At 46.8% G+C, this 19,594-nt stretch overlaps 1 protein-coding gene and 1 long non-coding RNA gene across 3 annotated transcripts in view; one reads left to right on the top strand and one right to left on the bottom strand.

Moving 5' to 3' along the window:
* Window positions 1-19,594, top strand: part of MAP1B (microtubule associated protein 1B) — a 93,449-nt gene that overhangs the window by 67,830 nt on the left and 6,025 nt on the right. For both annotated transcript variants that reach the window (XM_004270793.3, XM_033429982.2), the window contains 3 exons: window positions 1,739-1,821; window positions 4,214-4,354; window positions 11,301-17,820. In XM_004270793.3, the coding sequence (XP_004270841.1) occupies window positions 1,739-1,821; window positions 4,214-4,354; window positions 11,301-17,820 (6,744 nt within the window). The remainder of the gene's footprint in view (window positions 1-1,738; window positions 1,822-4,213; window positions 4,355-11,300; window positions 17,821-19,594) is intronic.
* LOC125963919 (uncharacterized) lies at window positions 6,845-17,688 on the bottom strand. Its single transcript, XR_007476363.1, has 2 exons — window positions 17,575-17,688; window positions 6,845-11,214 (listed from the first exon to the last, which is right to left on the bottom strand). It is a non-coding gene; the product is annotated as an uncharacterized LOC125963919 (long non-coding RNA).

The raw sequence follows: 19,594 nt of genomic DNA, 5'->3' as shown, positions 1-19,594 counted from the left end.
ATTCTGTTTCTGTAGTTCTTCTGCTCCTTGATGATATAAAGGAAAAAAGCCCTAGCTAAAGCCACCTTCTTTTTTTTCTTAACCTCTTTATTGAGATTCAATTCACACACCATATAATTCGCCCCTTTAAAATGTGCTTTTCAATGGTTTTGATACACTGCGTTAATAATTTTTTTTCATTTCTGGTAAGATATATATAAAAAACGAAATTTGCCATTTTAACCATTACTAGATGTACAATTCAGTGGCATTAATTACATTCACAGTGTTAGGCAACATCACTGCTATTCCCAAAACTTTTTCATCACCCCAAAGAGAAACTCGTACCCATTTAGCAGTAACTTCCCCAATCCCTCCCCCTGCAGCCTCTGGTAAATCTCATCTGCTCTCTGACTCTGTGAATTAGCCTGCTCTAGATAGTTCATGTAAATGGAGTCATACAATTATTTGTCCTTTAGTGTCTGGCCTATTTCACTTGGCGTGTTTTCAAGGTCCGTATTGATGCATGTATCAGAACTTCATTCCTTCTTATGGCTGAATTATGTTCCACTGCATGGATAGACCATAATTTGTTTTCCAGTCATCCATTGGTGGACACTTGGGTTGGCTCCACCTTTTGGCTATTGTGAAAAATGCTGCAGTGAACATGGACCTACAAGTCTCTTTTCAAGTTCCTACTTTCAGTTCACCTAAAGTGGAATTGCTAGGCCATAGAGAAATTCTGTTTTAGCTTTTGGAAGAACTGTTTGCCTGGAAAGCAGTTGCTTTCTGGCCATCCTCTCTTGTATATTCTCCGTTGGTGTCTGTCTCCCTCAGATTCTATTCCATTTCCTCCTGTCACCAGTGCTTCATTGTCCTTCCTTTTCTACCATCCCAAGCACGTATCTCCCAGCCGTGTGTCTGAGGGACACCCCTCTGCAGCTCTGTCCGTCACCCACTGCCAGAGCATGTATCACCCACTCTGGCCATACATCCGCTTGATCACTTTCATCTCATTGTCTGAGGAGGGAGACGCTTGTAGAAGGTCATCCGTAGACCATGCTGGCCACCTGAAGTTCCTAAATCCTTTCGGGTGCGGGGAGCCAAAAGCCCCGAAGAATTTCAGCCCTCCTCAGACAGGCTCCTTCATCCTCACGTCCCCTTGCTTTCATGGTCTCCATCCACTTTGCTTGTCTTTTTTTTTTTTGGCCACCCTCTCCAGAGGGAAAGTTGTTCTCCCATCTTTATTTGCTCACAGTTTCTGCACTTTTCTATGAGCAAGTGAATTAATGAATGAATCCCCCAACAGACTGTAAGCCTGCCTCAGACAGACATTCTGGTTGTTGGGCTAATTGTTAGCTGGGGTTTCTGGTATGTCATTCATAGTAAGGCTCCTAGTTAATCTCAGCGCCGTTCTCACCAGAAGAAAGGCTGATACGGAGAAACATCCTCAATTACCATGAGAAAGGAAATGTCAAGAGCCCTGTTGAGTTTTACTGGCATCCACCCCTTGTCTCAGATGAAAACCGCCCTTAACGCGCAGAGGCAGCCTGGCGATCAACCCTGACAACTAGAGGGTTGTGAGAGCCCGTGGAGCCCCGGACCATCTTGTTTGGTGACACCAATTGTGTTTCCCAGGACAGTGGGGAATCCTGGGGCCCTGGGCGGCAGCGCCTCTGCTGTCCCAGAAGCAGGCGGGGCGGTTTTAATTCGGAAAAGCTATAGGTCTCCTCTTTTGTCTGTGTTTTTGTGCCTGCAGGACAAAAGATCCTTCATCACAGAAGTGACGTTTTAGAAACAGTGGTCCTGATCAACCCCTCAGATGAAGCAGTCAGCACTGAGGTAAGTATCTGGCTCCGCAGGGCCTCACACAGTGGACGGAGACCCAGCTGATGAGAGGGGCTGGGCAGGTGGCAAGAGGGGGACAAGGGAGAGACAGGTTCTGGGTCCAGGGATGCTTCCGTACCCCTAGTCAGTGGCTGGTTCTCTGCATCAGTACCACCCGAGACTGCCCCTTTCAGTAAGGACGGAGTGGAAGATGCTGGCCAGAACTGGAGTATTTTGTAGAGGTGAAGCGGGTGTGGAATGTGGGGGTATTCCTGGAGGGTGTGCTGCTGGGATGGAGTCTGGCTGGGAGGTAGCAGGGGAAGTAGACTGCAAGCCTTCGGGCTGAGACCTTCATGACCCAAATTTGGAGAATAATGGCTTCTCAGATGCAAGCCTCCTTCAGAGCATCCTGCCCACCCCCTTAGCACTGTTGAAAGGCAGGCAGCACAGCTGCCAGGGGCACGGCCTCTGCTGCTGGACTGCCTGGGTTCTGCCACTTATTAGCTGGTGGCCTTGGGCAAGTCATTGACCATCTCTTTGTCTCATTCCACCTCTATAAAATGGAGATCATAATAGCACTGACATTTAGTTTTGTGTCCAGAAGTATCAAGTGCTTAGAACAGAGCATGGCACATGACAACCGAAACATATATGTTGGCTTTTCTCAGTATTAATATTTTTATTACCACCATATGAAATTGTTGCCAGAGAGAGTGGGTATTTCAGAGCCTACTGTAAGGTAGGAACTAGGCTGATGCCAAGAATCCCTGCTCACCCAGGGTAGAAGAATTGTTTCACCTCCGTTTCCCACTGTCTTGACTGCAGTTTGGTACCTTTGAGATTGAGTTGCTTCTTGGATGTTAGTTAGAATAGCCACAGGCCCAGGGGCCTGCACCATCCACAGCATCTCTTCTCCCACGCTGAGCATCTCTGTGACTGTAGCTTGTTTTTCAAAATTGAGATATAATTCACACGCCATCAAATCCATCCTTTTAAAGTATGTAGTTCATTGGGGTTTAGTCTATTCACAGTATTGTGCAACTATCATCGGTATCTAATTCCTGAATGTGTCCATCAGCCCCCTAAACCCCAAGCCCATTAGCAGTCACCCCCATTCCCCAAACCACCGGCAACCACTAATCTACTTTCTGCCTCTATGGATTTTCCTGTTCTGAGCACGTTATTTCAGACAGTGGAACCATATGATATGTGGCCTTTTGTGTCTGGCTTATTTCACTTTACGTAGTGTTTTCCAGAGTCATCCACATCGTAGCCCATATCAGTACCTCATTCCTTTTTATGACAGAATAGTATTCCAGTGTATGGGTATACCACTTTTATTTATTCATTCATCAGTTGATGGACATTTGGTTTGCTTCCACTTTGTGGCTCTCATTATATAGCCTGTTTTGATCCCATTTCATCTGCTCCAGATGAGCAGGACCTCTCTGACAATCCCTGAAGGTACAAGGTGAGGCAAGTGATGGGCTAGCAATCTGTCTTTGGCCATCAGGATCAGGAAGTAGATACAACTTGAAAAAAGCTGGAGGTTGAATATATGTGCAGGCAGATTGCCTGGAACAGCTGTGAGAAATGAAGAAGGAAAAAATGAGGAATTTCTTTAAGGAACCCAGGCTTGCCTGTGGAGCAGATGGGGCTGGAACAATTACTTTGGTACATGTGCATTTCCCTGGATCCTGGGGTTCGTGGGGACAGTGGGTCACGTCCTGTTTACTTTGCATCCCTCCCTTAGTGCCTAGCATGATGCCTGGCAGTCACTTTGTGCTGAACTGAGTTGGGCTCAGAATGAATAACCTTGGTGCTTGGAGTGGTATTTCTGCTGAAGGACAGGCTGGCTCCCTGCCACTTAAAGAACAGAGAGTTCTTTCGTGCAAACCGTTTACAATTCTATTTAAAAGATTCCCAATCAGGGCAGCCTTTTGTTTATGTTCAAGTTCAACGTTAGGCACCTTGCTGATCCCATTGGAGACTGCTTTGTATGTAGGTGTATGGCTTGGCAGGAAAGGGGTCCTGGGTGGGAGGGGCTGACTTGGGACCCTAGCTGGAAACCTATGTTTCCTGAGGCAGCAGTTGGGAGACCTGGACTGTACTTGGTGAGTCAGCCTGTGAGATACTCATGTCTCACGGACTGCACGCTGCTAGTAGGCACAGCTGTGCAACAAATGATTGCCAGCTGTGGAGACTGCTTTGAAAAAGACAAGGAAACTAAGGGGAGAAAGTTAACTCCTACTACTGTCTTGGTGGTGGCCAGATTTGGAAAATGGCATTCATGGGCAGCTGGTGACCACAGTCATTGGCTCTGTCCAAGAGCTCCAAGGGCCAGCCTGATCCTGAAGGTGGGATTCCAGCGCCCCCCATGGCTCATGCTCCCCGTGCTTTGTTTCAGGTGCGCTTAATGATCACGGACGCCGCCCGACACAAGCTGCTCGTGTTGACGGGGCAGTGCTTTGAAAATACCGGAGAGCTCATTCTCCAGTCCGGCTCTTTCTCCTTCCAGAACTTCATAGAGATTTTCACCGATCAAGAGGTAGGCTCCTGTCTGGGAGTATCCAAGCTTTACAGTTGCTCGGTTATTGTTGTAGCCTTAGGCTGATCTTTGAAAGGCTGGTGGGAGATAGGAGGCTGCGGGGAGGGGGTGTTGCATGCCTTTGAAATAAGCAAAACCGCGTGGTGCAGTGCCCTGCAGTCCTGTGGCTCATCTCCCGAGGAATTTAGAGCACTCATCTATAATTAATTGGAACCATTCTGAATGTGCCCGAGATACAGATGGAGGGGGGCTGGTACAGTCAGCATTTTACAGATGGCAGAGGTGATGGAGAAACTTGGAATGACAGAGTCCAAAAGAAAACCCAGGTTTCCTGTTTTCTGAAAGAATACTCCAAAGATCTCTTGGATTTTGGGTAGGATTTAACTGCCCTGATCTCTTTCAGTGCATGTACTTACTTATCCTGGTCAAATCATTTCTGATTTCTCTTACTTTTAATGCCTGGCCCCAGTGTTTGAACTTGGGCTGCTTGAATAGCCCAAGAAAGGGAGGCATGTAGGAAAACGGGGTGTGTCTATGGGACATGTCCATGCCCCAGGAGAAGGATGGTTAAAATAGCTGGACTGAAGCGTGATCATTAATATTTCTAACGAATATATCTTATTCAAGGATGATACATGTGAAGTTTTGAAAATTATAGGATACTAGTGGTATTTGGTAAAATCAGATCGAACATTTGAATTTGGTTATTTCTGCTTGCGAATTTATCTGGTTGGGAAACTTCTCTTTGCAAAATAACACGCCTCTGGTCTCCTAGTTAGAGCGACAATTCAGGGCTGTCACCATAGCAGCTTGGGGCTGCCCGTAGCTGATAGCAGGTTTCTACATGGAGAGGTTGAGGGACGTGCTGACAGGAGGAGTTGCCACATCTATTTAAAACCATCTTCCTGAGAACTTCCTGAGATGGCGGCGTCTTAGTCCCGTGGATGTTGGGAAGGGCCATCTGTCTTTCTGCATTTAATCTTCCTTGGCCCCGAGAGTCACAGAGAGGCCTCTGTGTACTTTCCATCATTGGCAAGAGCTGTAAATAAACTGCCCAGCTTCATTAGGTTCACCTGGAGGCTTTGTGTAGAAAGACTGGTCGGATGACATCACTGTTTCTCCACTCACTGGGGAGGAATAAAAAGGAACATTTTTCTCCAGCTTTCAGAAGTTATGATGTCATCTGGGTCCCGAGGCAGATAGCCCAGGCTCCCCCCACAGTGAGAAAGGGCCCAGGGCTCCCTCACAACCTTGTTTGATTGCATTGAGATTCCCAAGCCAGAGCTCTAATTCTCACTCTCCCTGCTGCCCTGAGATGGGTGTGTGATCACTGTATTGTCAGAATCTTACACAAGATTGTGTCCCCAGGTTCGTGTTCTGCCCAGGGCCAGCTGGGCATCTGTCTGGTAGCTCAGAGGTCACACCCACTATCAGCACCTTGGCCTGGGCAAGGGAGAGGGCTGCAGAGGCCTGGAAACAGCCCCGTGGCCCAGTACCGGGTGGGCGGTTAACTGGCTTGCTCTAGGTTCAGTTCAGCCCTGAACCCTCAGCTCATTTACGTGAACACAGGTGCCTCGCCTACATTCCTGTGCAGTTCCACAGTTAGTTTCTAGTGGTTGGTTTCTACCCCCATGTCATTGGTTTGTCTTTTTTTTAACAGTAAAATAGAACAGAGGACATATGTAAACAAAAGGGTTTGTCATTGCCAGAATTTTAAATCTGGAGGTATCACAATCCACCCATCTGGACCCCAAATAATACCTCTCTCTCTGTCTTTAAATGAGGCAGTGTCAATAAGGTAGTGTTGTGAATATTGCTGCTTAAATCATTTTTACTAGCCCACAGAAGTAGAATTTTAGCACAAGGGACTGCATATATCAGAATTTACCACTAATTACAGAGGAAAAAGAAGAAAAAGAAACAGCTTTAACTGGAACATGGGAGTTCCGTGCAAGGGCTGAATTCTAATCACTGAGGCGTGTTCGGAAGGGCACACATTTTCATTATACCAGGCAGGCATTTTAAAGGCCAGAGGCTCTGTCATATTCTCCTCTGCCGGCCCCGTAACTCCCACCCTGATACTTTGGGGAAGTAGAGCTCAACATACGTTAAAAGATCTCTAGAACTTTCCCTTACAGACTACATCAGTGGTGTCAGGGGTGCTGGGGGAAGACAAGAAAAGGGGGAGACACAGGGTAGAATTCACTCACTTCCCCTTGTCCCAGCCAGAGTACCTGGGCCTTTACCTCTTTTACATTCTGGACTTTGGAGAAAAGATGCCATAGCCAGAGTGGGTTGGAAACCACCGGAGCAGGCCAGTGGTTAGCAGGCTTTGAGAGCCGTGACTGCCTACTGTTGCCTTGGGAGAAGGTTTTGCGTACAGAATGACTCAGTAACTAAGGGATCTTAAAGGCCGTTTGATGTCTACTCTTGCTCCTTTTATTTAGTCCTTGAAACATACTAGTCACTCCAGAGAAACCAGAAACACAATTTGGCAAAACCAAAAATGACACTTTTTTTTTTTAACAAGAAGAGCTAAAAATAAATGGACTGAAAAATAGAATTATCAGTGCATTTTGAGCTTCAGCTTTTGTGAGTCATTGGAGGTCAACGACAAAACCAGAGCCTACAGATAGAACAGTCATCTGGCTAACCCATCCCTCCCTGAAATCTGAGGATGGTGAAATCACCATCTCCTGGGGACATTTTTCATTCTCTCTGTTAGAAAGTTTTTCCTCATTTGTCTCATCGTATCTTCATGGAAGGAATGTGATCCCTTTTCCACCTGACAGTGTCTTAACACCCTTCACCGGTGCTGCCAATTTTTTTCCCCTCCAGATTAATCATTTTCATCTACTCAGTGTTCTCCATGAAACAAGATATTAAAAGTTCCTTACATTCTCTGGTCACTGTCCATTGGCAGGAAACGGGGGTAGGGTGGGGATGGGGGAAACTCAGGAGCTCATTCTTGGCCATGTTTCAGTGCCTTGGCGTTATCGGACAATTAGATCTAGGAGTCCAGAGCTCGGGGAACTAAGAGTGGGCTAGAGACATTAATGTGGAAGCCATCAGTACATTAGAAAATAGATGAAGTAGTCTAGAGGGAGGAATGTGTTAGAAGAGAAGGGGGCCCAGGTCTAGCGTTTAGAGGTTAAGGCCAAGGAGGAGGAGCGAGCAATTTCAGTTTGTTTTTGGTCCAGTTTCTCTAAAATGCTATGACTCACACTGGACACCATACTCCAGGGGTCACTGACCAGGTTAGGAGTGTGAGGGTCAGTGACTTCTACAGTTTTCAATACAATTTTCTATTCAATAAGTCTAAAACTAACTTTTGACCATCACCATCCACAATTAAATGTCAGTGAAGAAGGGATGCAGGCTCTGAGAAGCTCTGTAATTAACACAGTTTGGGGGGGCGGTTCCCTTTAAGAAAAAGAAAACAAAGTTATTAATACACAATTAAGTACAGGACTTTGGGAGGGGACCAGGCCACTGAGGAGCCTGGAAATTTGAACTTCTTTAGCTTTATGATAAATGCACTTGACTGTCAACTAAAATCCCTGAGTCTTTTCCACGGATATTGTTGAGAAGCCCCATCTCCCAATCCTGCTTTCCCAGCTGGTTTATTGGACTTTACATTTATCCCTTTAGCATACCTCTGTTAGAGGTGACTTAGTCATCGTCATCCCAATGTCAATGGCTTTCCTAGATGTCTTAATTCTGCCGCCCCACAATGCCTAGGTCTCCTGTTTTCATGCTGTCCGCAGATTTGATAAGCGTGCCTTCACCATTTTCATTCACGTCAATACCAACAGGACATAAACGAGCCCATCGCAGACCTCCCTCCAGGTTGACATGGAGCAGCAGAATTTATATGGCTGGCTAGGACCACCCAGTTCTACTGTCACACCGTGCAGAGATCCTGTTAAACATCTTGCTAAAACCCAGATACGCTGTCTGCTGTATTTCCTCATTAGCCAAGCAAGTAATCTAACCACAAAAGGAAATGTAGTTAGTAGGCTGTGGTTTAGAAATTGCAATCTTATTTCATTAATATTATCTGCTGTAAAGTCATTTATTTCCTATATCTTCCTTCCTCTTCCAGTATGCCTGCATCTAATTAGAAAAGGTAATTAACAAAAAGGACTATCTTTGCCCCAAACAATATTCCTTCTGGTCATGTCACCCACCCGTCTTTGTAAGAACAAGGGGAGGGTAGCAGAGTCAGTGTGCTTGAGAAGTATTAGTGGGCTCTGGTCACTTCCCAAGTGTCCACTTCAGGAGGACAGCACGTATTTAACTGGCCAAGTTCAGTGAGGTTCAACAAACATCGACTGAGCCTGATGATGTGCTGGGGAAACAAAGGTAACAGAGATAGATAGAGAAGACGTGTTTCTGCCTATTCAGGAGCTTTTAGTATAACGGGCTCTACTAGCTAGCATTTATCATGGTGATGATTTGCCAACCCTTTTAGAGGAAGCCTCAGGTCCCGAATCTAGGACCTACTCACAGGTCCCCTTGTCACTGCTCACATTGTTGGCTCCTCCTTGTTGCTCTCGCCTGTCCCTTGGTTGAGCGGGCACTTGTGAGACCCGGTCTTTGCCCTTGAGGCCCTGTCTCTCCAGTGTACGTGCTGGCACAGGTCTGGAAGCCGGTTCTGGGGGGATATCGGGGCTTTGTTTCTGCTGTGCTGCTCCAAGGCCGCAGCGCTTGTTCTTCCTCCTCCTCCCGGACCCTTTCCATCTGTCTCTTTCATGACGGGTTCTCTCCCGCCTGAGACTGTGTTCTTGTCTCATGCACAGTGCGTTGTTGCTTCTCCAAAGGAACCGGATTTTCCCTCTGTGAAAAAAAAAACCTGTCTGGCAGTGCTGACTTTTGTTTTCTGCTTTCTCTTGTACGTCATAGCTTTCCATTCACCAGCCTCTTTGCTGTTTTTCAAGGCCCTTGACTTCCTCAGAATTCTGCACAGCTTTGTTTCCTTTGAGGGGGTCATTTCCTTCGTTTCATAGAAACTCTCTGGGTAGAGGTGAAAAGATGGAAAGTAAGGAGGTATTCCACAAGTCCTTTTACCTTCTCCTTGATGTTGATGATTACCTACGTCACATAAAAAGAGCTAGTGACTGAATACCTCCTGCACGCAGCTGGATCATACCTTTACCTGCCACACCCCTCAGGGTAGAATTTCAAAAATTAAAATGAACTAAACTTAATTTTTGCATTTCACTACTAAAGCCTCAGCAGTTTGAGTTATCCTGGATTTCTCCTCAAAAATGTGTTATAAAACATGAATAGTTTGCATGTGCTCTGTGTGAAAATTAGGACTGAGACAATTGTAACTGTTCTATAGTGATGGTGATGTGGGTCTATGCTAATTATTGGAAACCATAGTTGGTGCTGATGTTTGCTTTGGTCAGCAAATAATTTGAGCAAAGACTCCCCATGGATGGCTACCATTTGCTGTTTATCAGTTTTCTTAGCTTCCAAAATAGTTGATTCTTATCCCTTTTATAGAAGATCATCAAGTCAGAGGAAAACAGCAAAGTCAAAGAAAGACTTGTTGTTTTGTGACCCTTCACATAAAATGTAGGACACATAGGCTAACAAAACAAAAATGGCTATTCTACTGCAATCTAACGTTGGAAAATTCAGATTTTATAACCCTTCTAAACATTCATACTAGTAGCCTCAGAACGCTGGTATCCAGGAGGTTGTATGAGACAGAGAAAACCACTCCAATACTAGAAGGGAAGAGTTTAGACCCACTGGCTCAGGGATGCCTGGCCCAAATGAAATCTTTGCTTTGCCCTCATCATTTACCATTAAGGACACAGAGCTCTTTTCACTGGCAACGCTGAGCCGATTTACGAGCTTTGCTGTTAACTGAAGGAAGAAGACTGGAGTTTATGGCATGATTCTCCCTCACTACCTACTAGGCATAGGGCCATAATATGGAGTGAGAAAGAAAACAGCATTTTCATTAAGTCACAGTCTCTGTTTTGGTCCCAATTAGCTCTTCTGCATTTCGCATCCTGCAGTACTAAACAATGTGTTGAAAACTTTTCAGCCAGATTTGATGTTAGCCACTCATGCCCAGCTTGCCCTGAAAAGAACAGGAGTTGTAATAGAGTAGAAGATCTCACCCTGGATTCAAACAAGAGCAAATGGGGGACAAATTTTGGCTCCTTGCTCACATAATTATCCAACTGCTCTGACCGTCTTGGTTTCAGAGTGTCTGTATTTGCAGAGAATCTGCTGGATGAACTACTCATGCTTTACATAGTGTGAACTGATGCCAGAACCAGTAATTTTTTGTAGTAATGTGCAGTCTAGAACTTTCTGTCTCCAAGATGCAAAAAAAACCCCACCAAACTTTTTTCTTCTCTACCTACCAAATTCTAAAAATTGACCCCATGTGCACTATATCAAAATTCATTTAATGTGTCATCAGTCCTTTTTGCCCAGCCCAGTGGAATAAAAGAAAACATTTCATATCAGTGGTGAAATGACTCACCGAGCCATCCCCTGTGATAGTTTGTTACTTTTTAAAGGGCATTTTTGCATGGCAAGTACCCAGGGGTTGTATCCAGAGTATTTCATAACCACACAGGCACTGATCATCCAGATGGTCACTAGTCTTAGAAGTGGAGCAGAGTTCTGAAGATCCCCTGCTGGGCAAGAACAGATGGTGGCGAGGTCTGAGGGGGAGGTGCTTGGGGCAGGGGGGAGCGGAGTAGGGAGTTGAGGGAGAAGGGAATGGTAGGAGTGGTCAGGACAGAGGCTGTTCACTTACCAGTATGGAAATATTTACCAGCCAACGTCTCTGACGTTTGCCCTGTGTGCGTCCAGTGATCCTGTAATACCTAGTAATAGATGGAGAGGATGGATCAGTGATGACAGTCACTTGAACTTCTTCTTTCTTTGTTTCTTATGATTTTTTAAATCCCAGATTGGGGAGTTACTGAGTACCACCCATCCTGCCAACAAAGCCAGCTTAACCCTTTTCTGTCCCGAAGAAGGGGACTGGAAAAACTCCAATCTTGACAGACATAATCTCCAAGACTTCATCAATATTAAACTCAACTCCGCTTCTATATTGCCAGAGATGGAAGGACTTTCCGAGTTTACCGAGTATCTCTCAGAATCCGTGGAAGTCCCATCTCCCTTTGATATCCTAGAACCTCCCACATCAGGTGGATTTCTGAAGCTATCCAAGCCTTGCTGTTACATTTTTCCAGGAGGGAGGGGCGATTCTGCATTGTTTGCAGTGAATGGATTCAATATGCTCATCAACGGAGGATCAGAAAGAAAATCCTGCTTCTGGAAGCTCATCCGACACTTGGACCGAGTGGACTCCATCCTGCTCACCCACATTGGGGATGACAATTTGCCTGGAATAAACAGCGTGCTCCAGCGGAAAATCGCAGAGCTCGAGGAAGAACAGTCCCAGGGCTCCACCACAAATAGTGACTGGATGAAAAACCTCATCTCCCCCGACTTAGGAGTTGTGTTTCTCAATGTACCTGAAAATCTGAAAAACCCAGAGCCAAACATCAAGATGAAGAGAAGCATAGAAGAAGCTTGCTTCACTCTCCAGTACCTAAACAAATTGTCCATGAAGCCAGAACCTCTGTTCAGAAGTGTAGGCAATACCATTGAGCCTGTCATTCTTTTCCAAAAAATGGGAGTTGGTAAACTAGAGATGTATGTGCTTAACCCAGTCAAGAGCAGCAAGGAAATGCAGTATTTTATGCAGCAGTGGACTGGCACCAACAAAGACAAGGCTGAACTAATCCTGCCTAACGGTCAAGAAATAGACATCCCAATTTCCTACTTAACTTCAGTCTCGTCTTTGATCGTGTGGCATCCAGCAAACCCTGCAGAGAAAATCATCCGAGTCTTATTTCCTGGCAACAGCACCCAATACAATATCCTGGAAGGACTGGAAAAGCTCAAACATTTGGACTTCCTGAAACAGCCACTGGCCACCCAGAAGGATCTAACTGGCCAGGTGGCCACCCCTGCTCTGAAACAAGTAAAACTGAAGCAGAGGGCCGACAGCCGGGAGAGCCTGAAGCCAGCTGCAAAGCCACTCCCCAGCAAATCTGGGCGAAAGGAGTCAAAAGAAGAAACCCCTGAAGTCACAAAAGCTAATCACGTGGAGAAGGCACCCAAAGTTGAAAGCAAAGACAAGGTAACGGTGAAAAAAGACAAACCAGTAAAAACAGAAACCAAACCTCCAGTGACAGAAAAGGAGGCGCCCAGCAAAGAAGAGCTGCCTCCGGCCAAAGCCGAGGGGCCTGAAAAGCAAGGCACAGACGCCAAACCCAAAGTCACCAAGGAGAAGACTGTGAAGAAGGAAACAAAGGCAAAACCCGAAGAGAAGAAAGAGGAGAAGGAAAAGGAGAAGCCAAAGAAAGAAGTGGCTAAAAAGGAGGACAAAACACCTGTCAAGAAGGAGGAAAAACCAAAAAAGGAAGAGGTGAAAAAGGAAGTCAAAAAAGAAATCAAGAAAGAAGAGAAAAAAGAAGTCAAAAAAGAGGTTAAGAAAGAAACCCCACTGAAGGAAGCCAAGAAGGAAGTTAAGAAGGAGGAAAAGAAGGAAATTAAAAAGGAGGAAAAGGAACCCAAAAAAGAAATTAAGAAACTTCCTAAAGACACAAAGAAATCACCTACTCCCGTATCTGAAGCAAAAAAACCGGCTGCATTAAAACCAAAAGTACCCAAGAAGGAAGAGACTGTCAAGAAAGATTCTGTTGCTGCTGGGCAGCTGAAGGAGAAGGGGAAAATTAAAGTCGTTAAGAAGGAAGGCAAGGCCGCAGAGGCTGTGGCCGCAGCTGCCGGCACCATGGCCACTGCGGCGGCTGTGGCAGCAGCGGCTGGAATAGTGACCGCTGGCCCCGCCAAAGAACTCGAAGCCGAGAGGTCCCTTATGTCATCCCCCGAGGATCTGACCAAGGACTTTGAAGAGCTGAAGGCTGAAGAGGTCGACGTAGCAAAAGACATCCAGCCTCAGCTGGAGCTGATCGAAGATGAAGAGAAACTGAAGGAAAGCGAGCCCGTCGAAGCCTATGTCATCCAGAAAGAGACAGAAGTTACCAGAGGTCCTGCCGAGTCCCCCGATGAGGGAATCACCACCACTGAAGGGGAGGGTGAGTGCGAGCAAACCCCCGAGGAGCTGGAGCCCGTCGAGAAGCAGGGGGTGGAGGACACTGAAAAGTTTGAAGACGAAGGAGCGGGTTTTGAGGAGTCCTCCGAGACCGGAGACTATGAAGAGAAGGCGGAAACCGAGGAGGCCGAGGAGCCAGAAGAGGACACAGAGGAGAGTGTGTGTGTGAGCGCCTCCAAGCACAGCCTGGCGGCGGAGGAGGAGAGCGCCAAGGCTGAGGCCGACGGGCACGTCAAGGAGAAGAGGGAGTCGGTGGCCAGTGGTGATGACCGAGCAGAAGAAGACAGGGACGAGGTACTGGAGAAGGGAGAAGCTGAACAATCTGAGGAGGAGGGCGACGAGGAGGACAGAGCCGAGGATGCCAGAGAGGAAGACTACGAGCCCGAAAAGGCTGAAGCTGAAGATTACGTGATGGCCGTGGTCGACAAGGCTGCGGAGGCTAGCGGTGCCGAGGACCAGTATGGATTCCTTACCACGTCCACCAAGCTAGCGGGAGCCCAGTCTCCTGTCCAAGAACCTGCATCTTCAATTCACGATGAGACTTTACCCGGAGGCTCGGAGAGTGAGGCCACTGCCTCCGACGAGGAGAACCGGGAAGACCAGCCTGAAGAATTCACTGCCACCTCCGGCTACACCCAGTCTACCATTGAGATATCCAGCGAGCCCACCCCCATGGACGAGATGTCTACCCCTCGAGATGTGATGAGCGACGAGACCAACAATGAAGAGACCGAGTCCCCATCTCAAGAATTTGTAAACGTCACCAAATACGAGCCTTCACTGTATCCTCAGGAATACTCCAAACCTGCTGTGACATCACTCAACGGACTGTCTGAAGGGTCAAAAACAGATGCCACTGATGGCAAGGATTACAGTGCTTCAGCCTCCACCATCTCACCACCCTCGTCCATGGAGGAAGACAAATTCAGCAGGTCTGCTCTACGTGACGCCTACTGCTCTGAAGAGAAAGACGTGAGAGCTAGTGCCACGCTGGAGATCAAAGACATCGTCTCAGCAGTTTCAGATGAAAAACTTAGCCCACCCAAGAGCCCGTCCCTGAGTCCATCTCCACCATCACCCATAGAAAAGACCCCGGTGGGTGAACGTAGCGTGAACTTTTCTCTGACGCCCAGTGAGATTAAAGTCTCAGCAGAGGCAGAAGTAGTCCCAGCATCTCTGGAGGTGACCCAAGAAGTAGTGGAAGAACACTGTGCCAGTCCTGAGGATAAGACCCTGGAAGTGGTGTCTCCATCTCAGTCTGTGACTGGCAGTGCTGGCCACACACCGTACTACCAATCTCCCACTGATGAGAAATCTAGCCACCTTCCCACAGAGGTCATTGAAAAACCAGCGGCAGTCCCAGTGAGCTTTGAATTCAGTGATGCCAAAGATGAGAGTGAAAGGGCTTCCATAAGCCCCATGGATGAACCTGTGCCTGACTCGGAGTCTCCTATTGAAAAAGTTTTGTCTCCTTTACGGAGCCCTCCCCTAATTGGTTCTGAGTCTGCATATGAAAGTTTTCCAAGTGCGGATGACAAGGCTCCTGAGAGATGTACCGAAAGCCCCTTTGAAGGAAAGAATGGAAAAGAAGGCTTTCCAGACCAAATAAGTCCAGTTTCTGACATGACTTCCACTGGTCTTTCCCCAGACAAACAGGAAGGGAAAAGCACAGACTTTATACCGATAAAGGAAGACTTTGGTCAAGAAAAGAAAACCGAGGATGTTGAAGCCATGAGTTCTCAAGCAGGACTGGCTTTAGATGAAAGGAAGTTAGGAGGAGATGTTTCGCCTACACAAATAGATGTCGGTCAGTTTGGATCTTTTAAAGAAGACACTAAGATGTCCATTTCTGAAGGCACTATCTCAGACAAGTCAGCTACCCCTGTTGATGAGGGTGTGGCAGAAGACACATACTCTCACATGGAGGGTGTGGCCTCGGTCTCCACAGCTTCTGTGGCTACAAGCTCATTTCCAGAGCCGACAACAGATGACGTGTCTCCCTCGCTGCATGCTGAGGTTGGTTCCCCGCATTCCACTGAAGTAGACGACTCCCTTTCAGTGTCTGTCGTGCAAACGCCTACCACCTTCCAGGAAACAGAAATGTCTCCGTCTAAAGAAGAATGCCCAAGACCAATGTCAATTTCTCCACCAGACTTCTCCCCTAAAACAGCCAAGTCCAGGACACCAGTTCAAGATCACAGATCTGAACAATCCTCGATGTCTATTGAATTTGGCCAGGAATCCCCTGAGCATTCCCTTGCTATGGACTTCAGTCGTCAGTCTCCAGATCACCCTACAGTGGGTGCAAGTATGCTTCACATCACTGAAAATGGGCCAACTGAGGTGGACTACAGTCCTTCTGACATGCAGGACTCTAGTTTATCACACAAGATCCCACCAACGGAGGAGCCGTCCTACACCCAAGATAATGATCTTTCTGAGCTCATCTCAGTCTCTCAGGTGGAGGCCTCCCCATCCACCTCCTCCGCACATACCCCTTCTCAGATCGCTTCTCCTCTCCAAGAAGATACTCTATCCGATGTTGTTCCTCCCAGAGATATAGCCGTATATGCCTCGCTCACCACTGAAAAAGTGCAAAGTCTGGAAGGCGAGAAGCTCTCACCAAAATCTGATATCTCTCCACTCACCCCGGGAGAGTCCTCTCCTTTGTATTCCCCTAGTTTTTCAGACTCTACCTCTGCAGTCAAAGAGAGCACAGCAGCTTGCCACACTGCCTCTCCCCCACCAATGGGTGCAGCATCTGCAGAGCCATATGGCTTCCGTGCCTCCATGTTATTTGATACGATGCCACACCATCTAGCCTTGAAGAGAGATTTGACCACATCCAGCCTGGAGAAGGACAGTGGAGGGAAGACACCTGGAGACTTCAGCTATGCCTATCAGAAACCTGAGAAGACAACCAGGTCCCCAGATGAAGAAGGTTACGACTATGAGGCTTACGAGAAAACTACCCGGACCCCAGATGTGAGTGGCTATTACTACGAGAAAACAGAGGGCACCACCAAATCCCCATGTGACAGAGGCTACTCCTATGAGACCATTGAGAAAACCACCAAGACTCCCGAAGATGGTGGCTATGTCTATGAAATTACTGAAAAGCCCACACGGAGCCCTGAAGAGTCTGGGTACGCATACGAGATAAGTGAGAAGACAATAAGGACCCCTGAAGTGAGTGCTTACAGCTATGAAAAGACTGAGCGGTCTCAAAGGCTCCTGGATGACATCAGCAATGGCTATGACGACTCTGAAGAGGGTGGCCACACACTTGGGGATTCCAGCTACTCTTATGAGACCACTGAGAAAACTGCCAGTTTCCCCGGGTCTGAAAGTTACTCCTATGAGACATCGACAGCAACTACACGAACCCCTGTTGCCTCCGCATACTGTTATGAGACCCCCGATAAAAGCGCTAGAACCCCCCAGGCGTCTACGTATGCCTTTGAGACTTCAGAGCAGCGCTACACTGCTGAAAAGAAGTCCCCCTCCGAGGCGCGCCAGGATGTCGACTTATGCCTTGTGTCCTCCTGTGAATACAAGCATCCCAAGACGGAGCTCTCACCCTCCTTCATTAATCCCAATCCTCTCGAGTGGTTTGCCAGTGAAGAGCCAACGGAAGAATCGGAGAAGCCCCTCACCCAATCAGGGGGAGCCCCACCACCTCCTGGAGGAAAGCCCCAGGGCCGACAATGTGATGAAACCCCTCCCACCTCAGTCAGCGAGTCAGCCCCGTCCCAGACTGACTCTGATGTCCCCCCGGAGACAGAAGAGTGCCCCTCCATCACAGCTGATGCGAATATCGACTCGGAAGATGAATCAGAAACCATCCCCACAGACAAAACCGTCACGTACAAACACATGGATCCACCTCCGGCCCCCATGCAGGACCGCAGCCCTTCTCCACGCCACCCTGATGTGTCCATGATGGACCCGGAGGCCTTGGCCATCGAGCAGAACCTGGGCAAAGCTCTGAAGAAGGACCTGAAGGAGAAGACCAAAACCAAAAAGCCAGGTACAAAGACCAAGTCATCCTCACCTGTCAAGAAGGGTGATGGGAAGTCCAAGCCCTCTGCAGCTTCACCCAAGCCAGGGGCCTTGAAGGAATCCTCAGATAAGGTGTCCCGAGTGGCTTCTCCTAAGAAGAAGGAATCTGTGGAAAAAGCAACAAAAACCACCACCACCACTCCTGAGGTCAAAGCCGCACGTGGAGAAGAGAAAGACAAGGAGACCAAGAATGCCGCGAATGCCTCCACATCCAAATCGGTAAAGACGGCGACTGCAGGTAGGTGGAAGGTGCTGGCATCCTGGTACAGGACACGACAGTTCTACTTGTAACTGCAGCCTCTGCATTTCCATATGACTTTGCACTGGGGAGGTGAGAGAACACAACTTGGTGCTCTCCCTTCCCTTCACTGTTTTCTTCTGCCAAAAGGTATAGATCTCAGCCCAGTGTAGCCTGTAGGCCTGGCGGTAGCTCAGCCTATGGCCCAGGGCAGCTCTGATTTCCCAGATGCGACCCCTGGGTTTGCTCCCTTTTGCAACACAGCAACCGCAACCTTGTTCTGAATCTTCAGAACCAAGGATGTGTGTTTCACGCTCCTCGGGAAGATTCTGTTGGCATTGGCTTCGGCCACGCCGGCCCCAGAATCAAGCTGAGGTGACACAGGCCAGGAGCTCTCAAAGGCCTAGGGAGAACCAGAGTTCCAAGCCAAGCCTGGAATAAGCAGCATAGGTCCAAGATTTAGGTCCCATTTTTAAAAAATAAAAACATTTAAAATAAAGTTATAACATTTTAAAAATTAAAAGTTATAGTTTTTAAATAGAAAAAAATTACCAGGCTGGAGATGCATCCCCATTAAAGGCAATGCTTTGTTTGATCAACCAGCGAATTCAGTTGACCACTGGGTACCCAATACAAACAGACAGAAAAGCATCCAAGGCTCTACTTAGCCCATTCTGACCACACGGCCTCACTGACAGAGACTCAGCGTTCTATTTCAGATTGAAATTCCACTTGGCAGGAGCAGATACCCCTGCCTTCAGATTCTTAGACTTATCAAGGTCTCAGCAATGACCTGGGTTTTTGATGGAACAGGTCTCTGATGGCCCAGCTTCATTTTGTTGCTTCAAACCAATTACAGGGATTTGAATTCATATATTTTATTTGCTTTACACAGTTATTCAGGGATTTTAGATCACAGTTCACAAAGTAACATAAATTGACACAAACGTGTAAATCAAACAGTAATTTAAGCAACACTTCCTTGATTTATTATGGAAAATCTGAGAGATGAACCTTTGGGACTCTCAAATTCAGTACATTTTAGGAAGTATTAGTTACAGGTACAAATTTTTACTTTTAAGCAGCATGGAGCATCAATTTCAAGACTCAGGTCTTAGCAGGTTTCCTCTTTTTACTTGCATGTAGAAAACAAACTGAATTTGTTCATGCTTAGACTTAATGGAAAACCACCAGATAATTAACTCCTTGATCTAAAGGACTTGACAACTTGACCTGCACTTAGGAGAAAACATGAAATCCATCCAAACAGATAAAATCCAACTGAAATCTGCTACCAAACTTGCTGAACATACACTCTAGCCCTCACAATTGATTTATTTTTTAAACTTTTTTTTTTTTTTTTGGTCACTTAAAGAGAGAATTTTGAGGCAAAGTGAGTTAATTTGAACTTACTTTGAAGATGCTTCCCCAGTAGTTTTTTAAAAAGATAAAATTGCACTATTAATTTTAAAACAAACCTGGGTCGACGTCTGGCTTGGGCTGCTGTGAGCAATGTTCAGGGGTGTTGATGGGAGTGATTTAGTGTGCAAGGGGAAACCGCAGACATTTTTAAATATTAGAAGAAATGTAACTCACAAACTTCTGTTACAAGTCAGAATTCTCGGGGAGACTTACACATGGATATGTTGAGGGCTTTTAGCTTAGGTTCATTATAGAGGCTGGCTAATCTATTCATAAAATGAGTCGGTTCATCCAAATACCAGTTTGGTTGATTCTCACCATGTCCCTACCCCCCCTGAAAATAAAACTAGAC

This window comes from Orcinus orca, chromosome 3, assembly GCF_937001465.1.
Source record: "Orcinus orca chromosome 3, mOrcOrc1.1, whole genome shotgun sequence".
NCBI lineage: Eukaryota > Metazoa > Chordata > Mammalia > Artiodactyla > Delphinidae > Orcinus > Orcinus orca.
The sequence above is the reverse complement of the archived record's forward strand: the minus strand, read 5'-3'. Positions and strand labels throughout refer to the sequence as shown.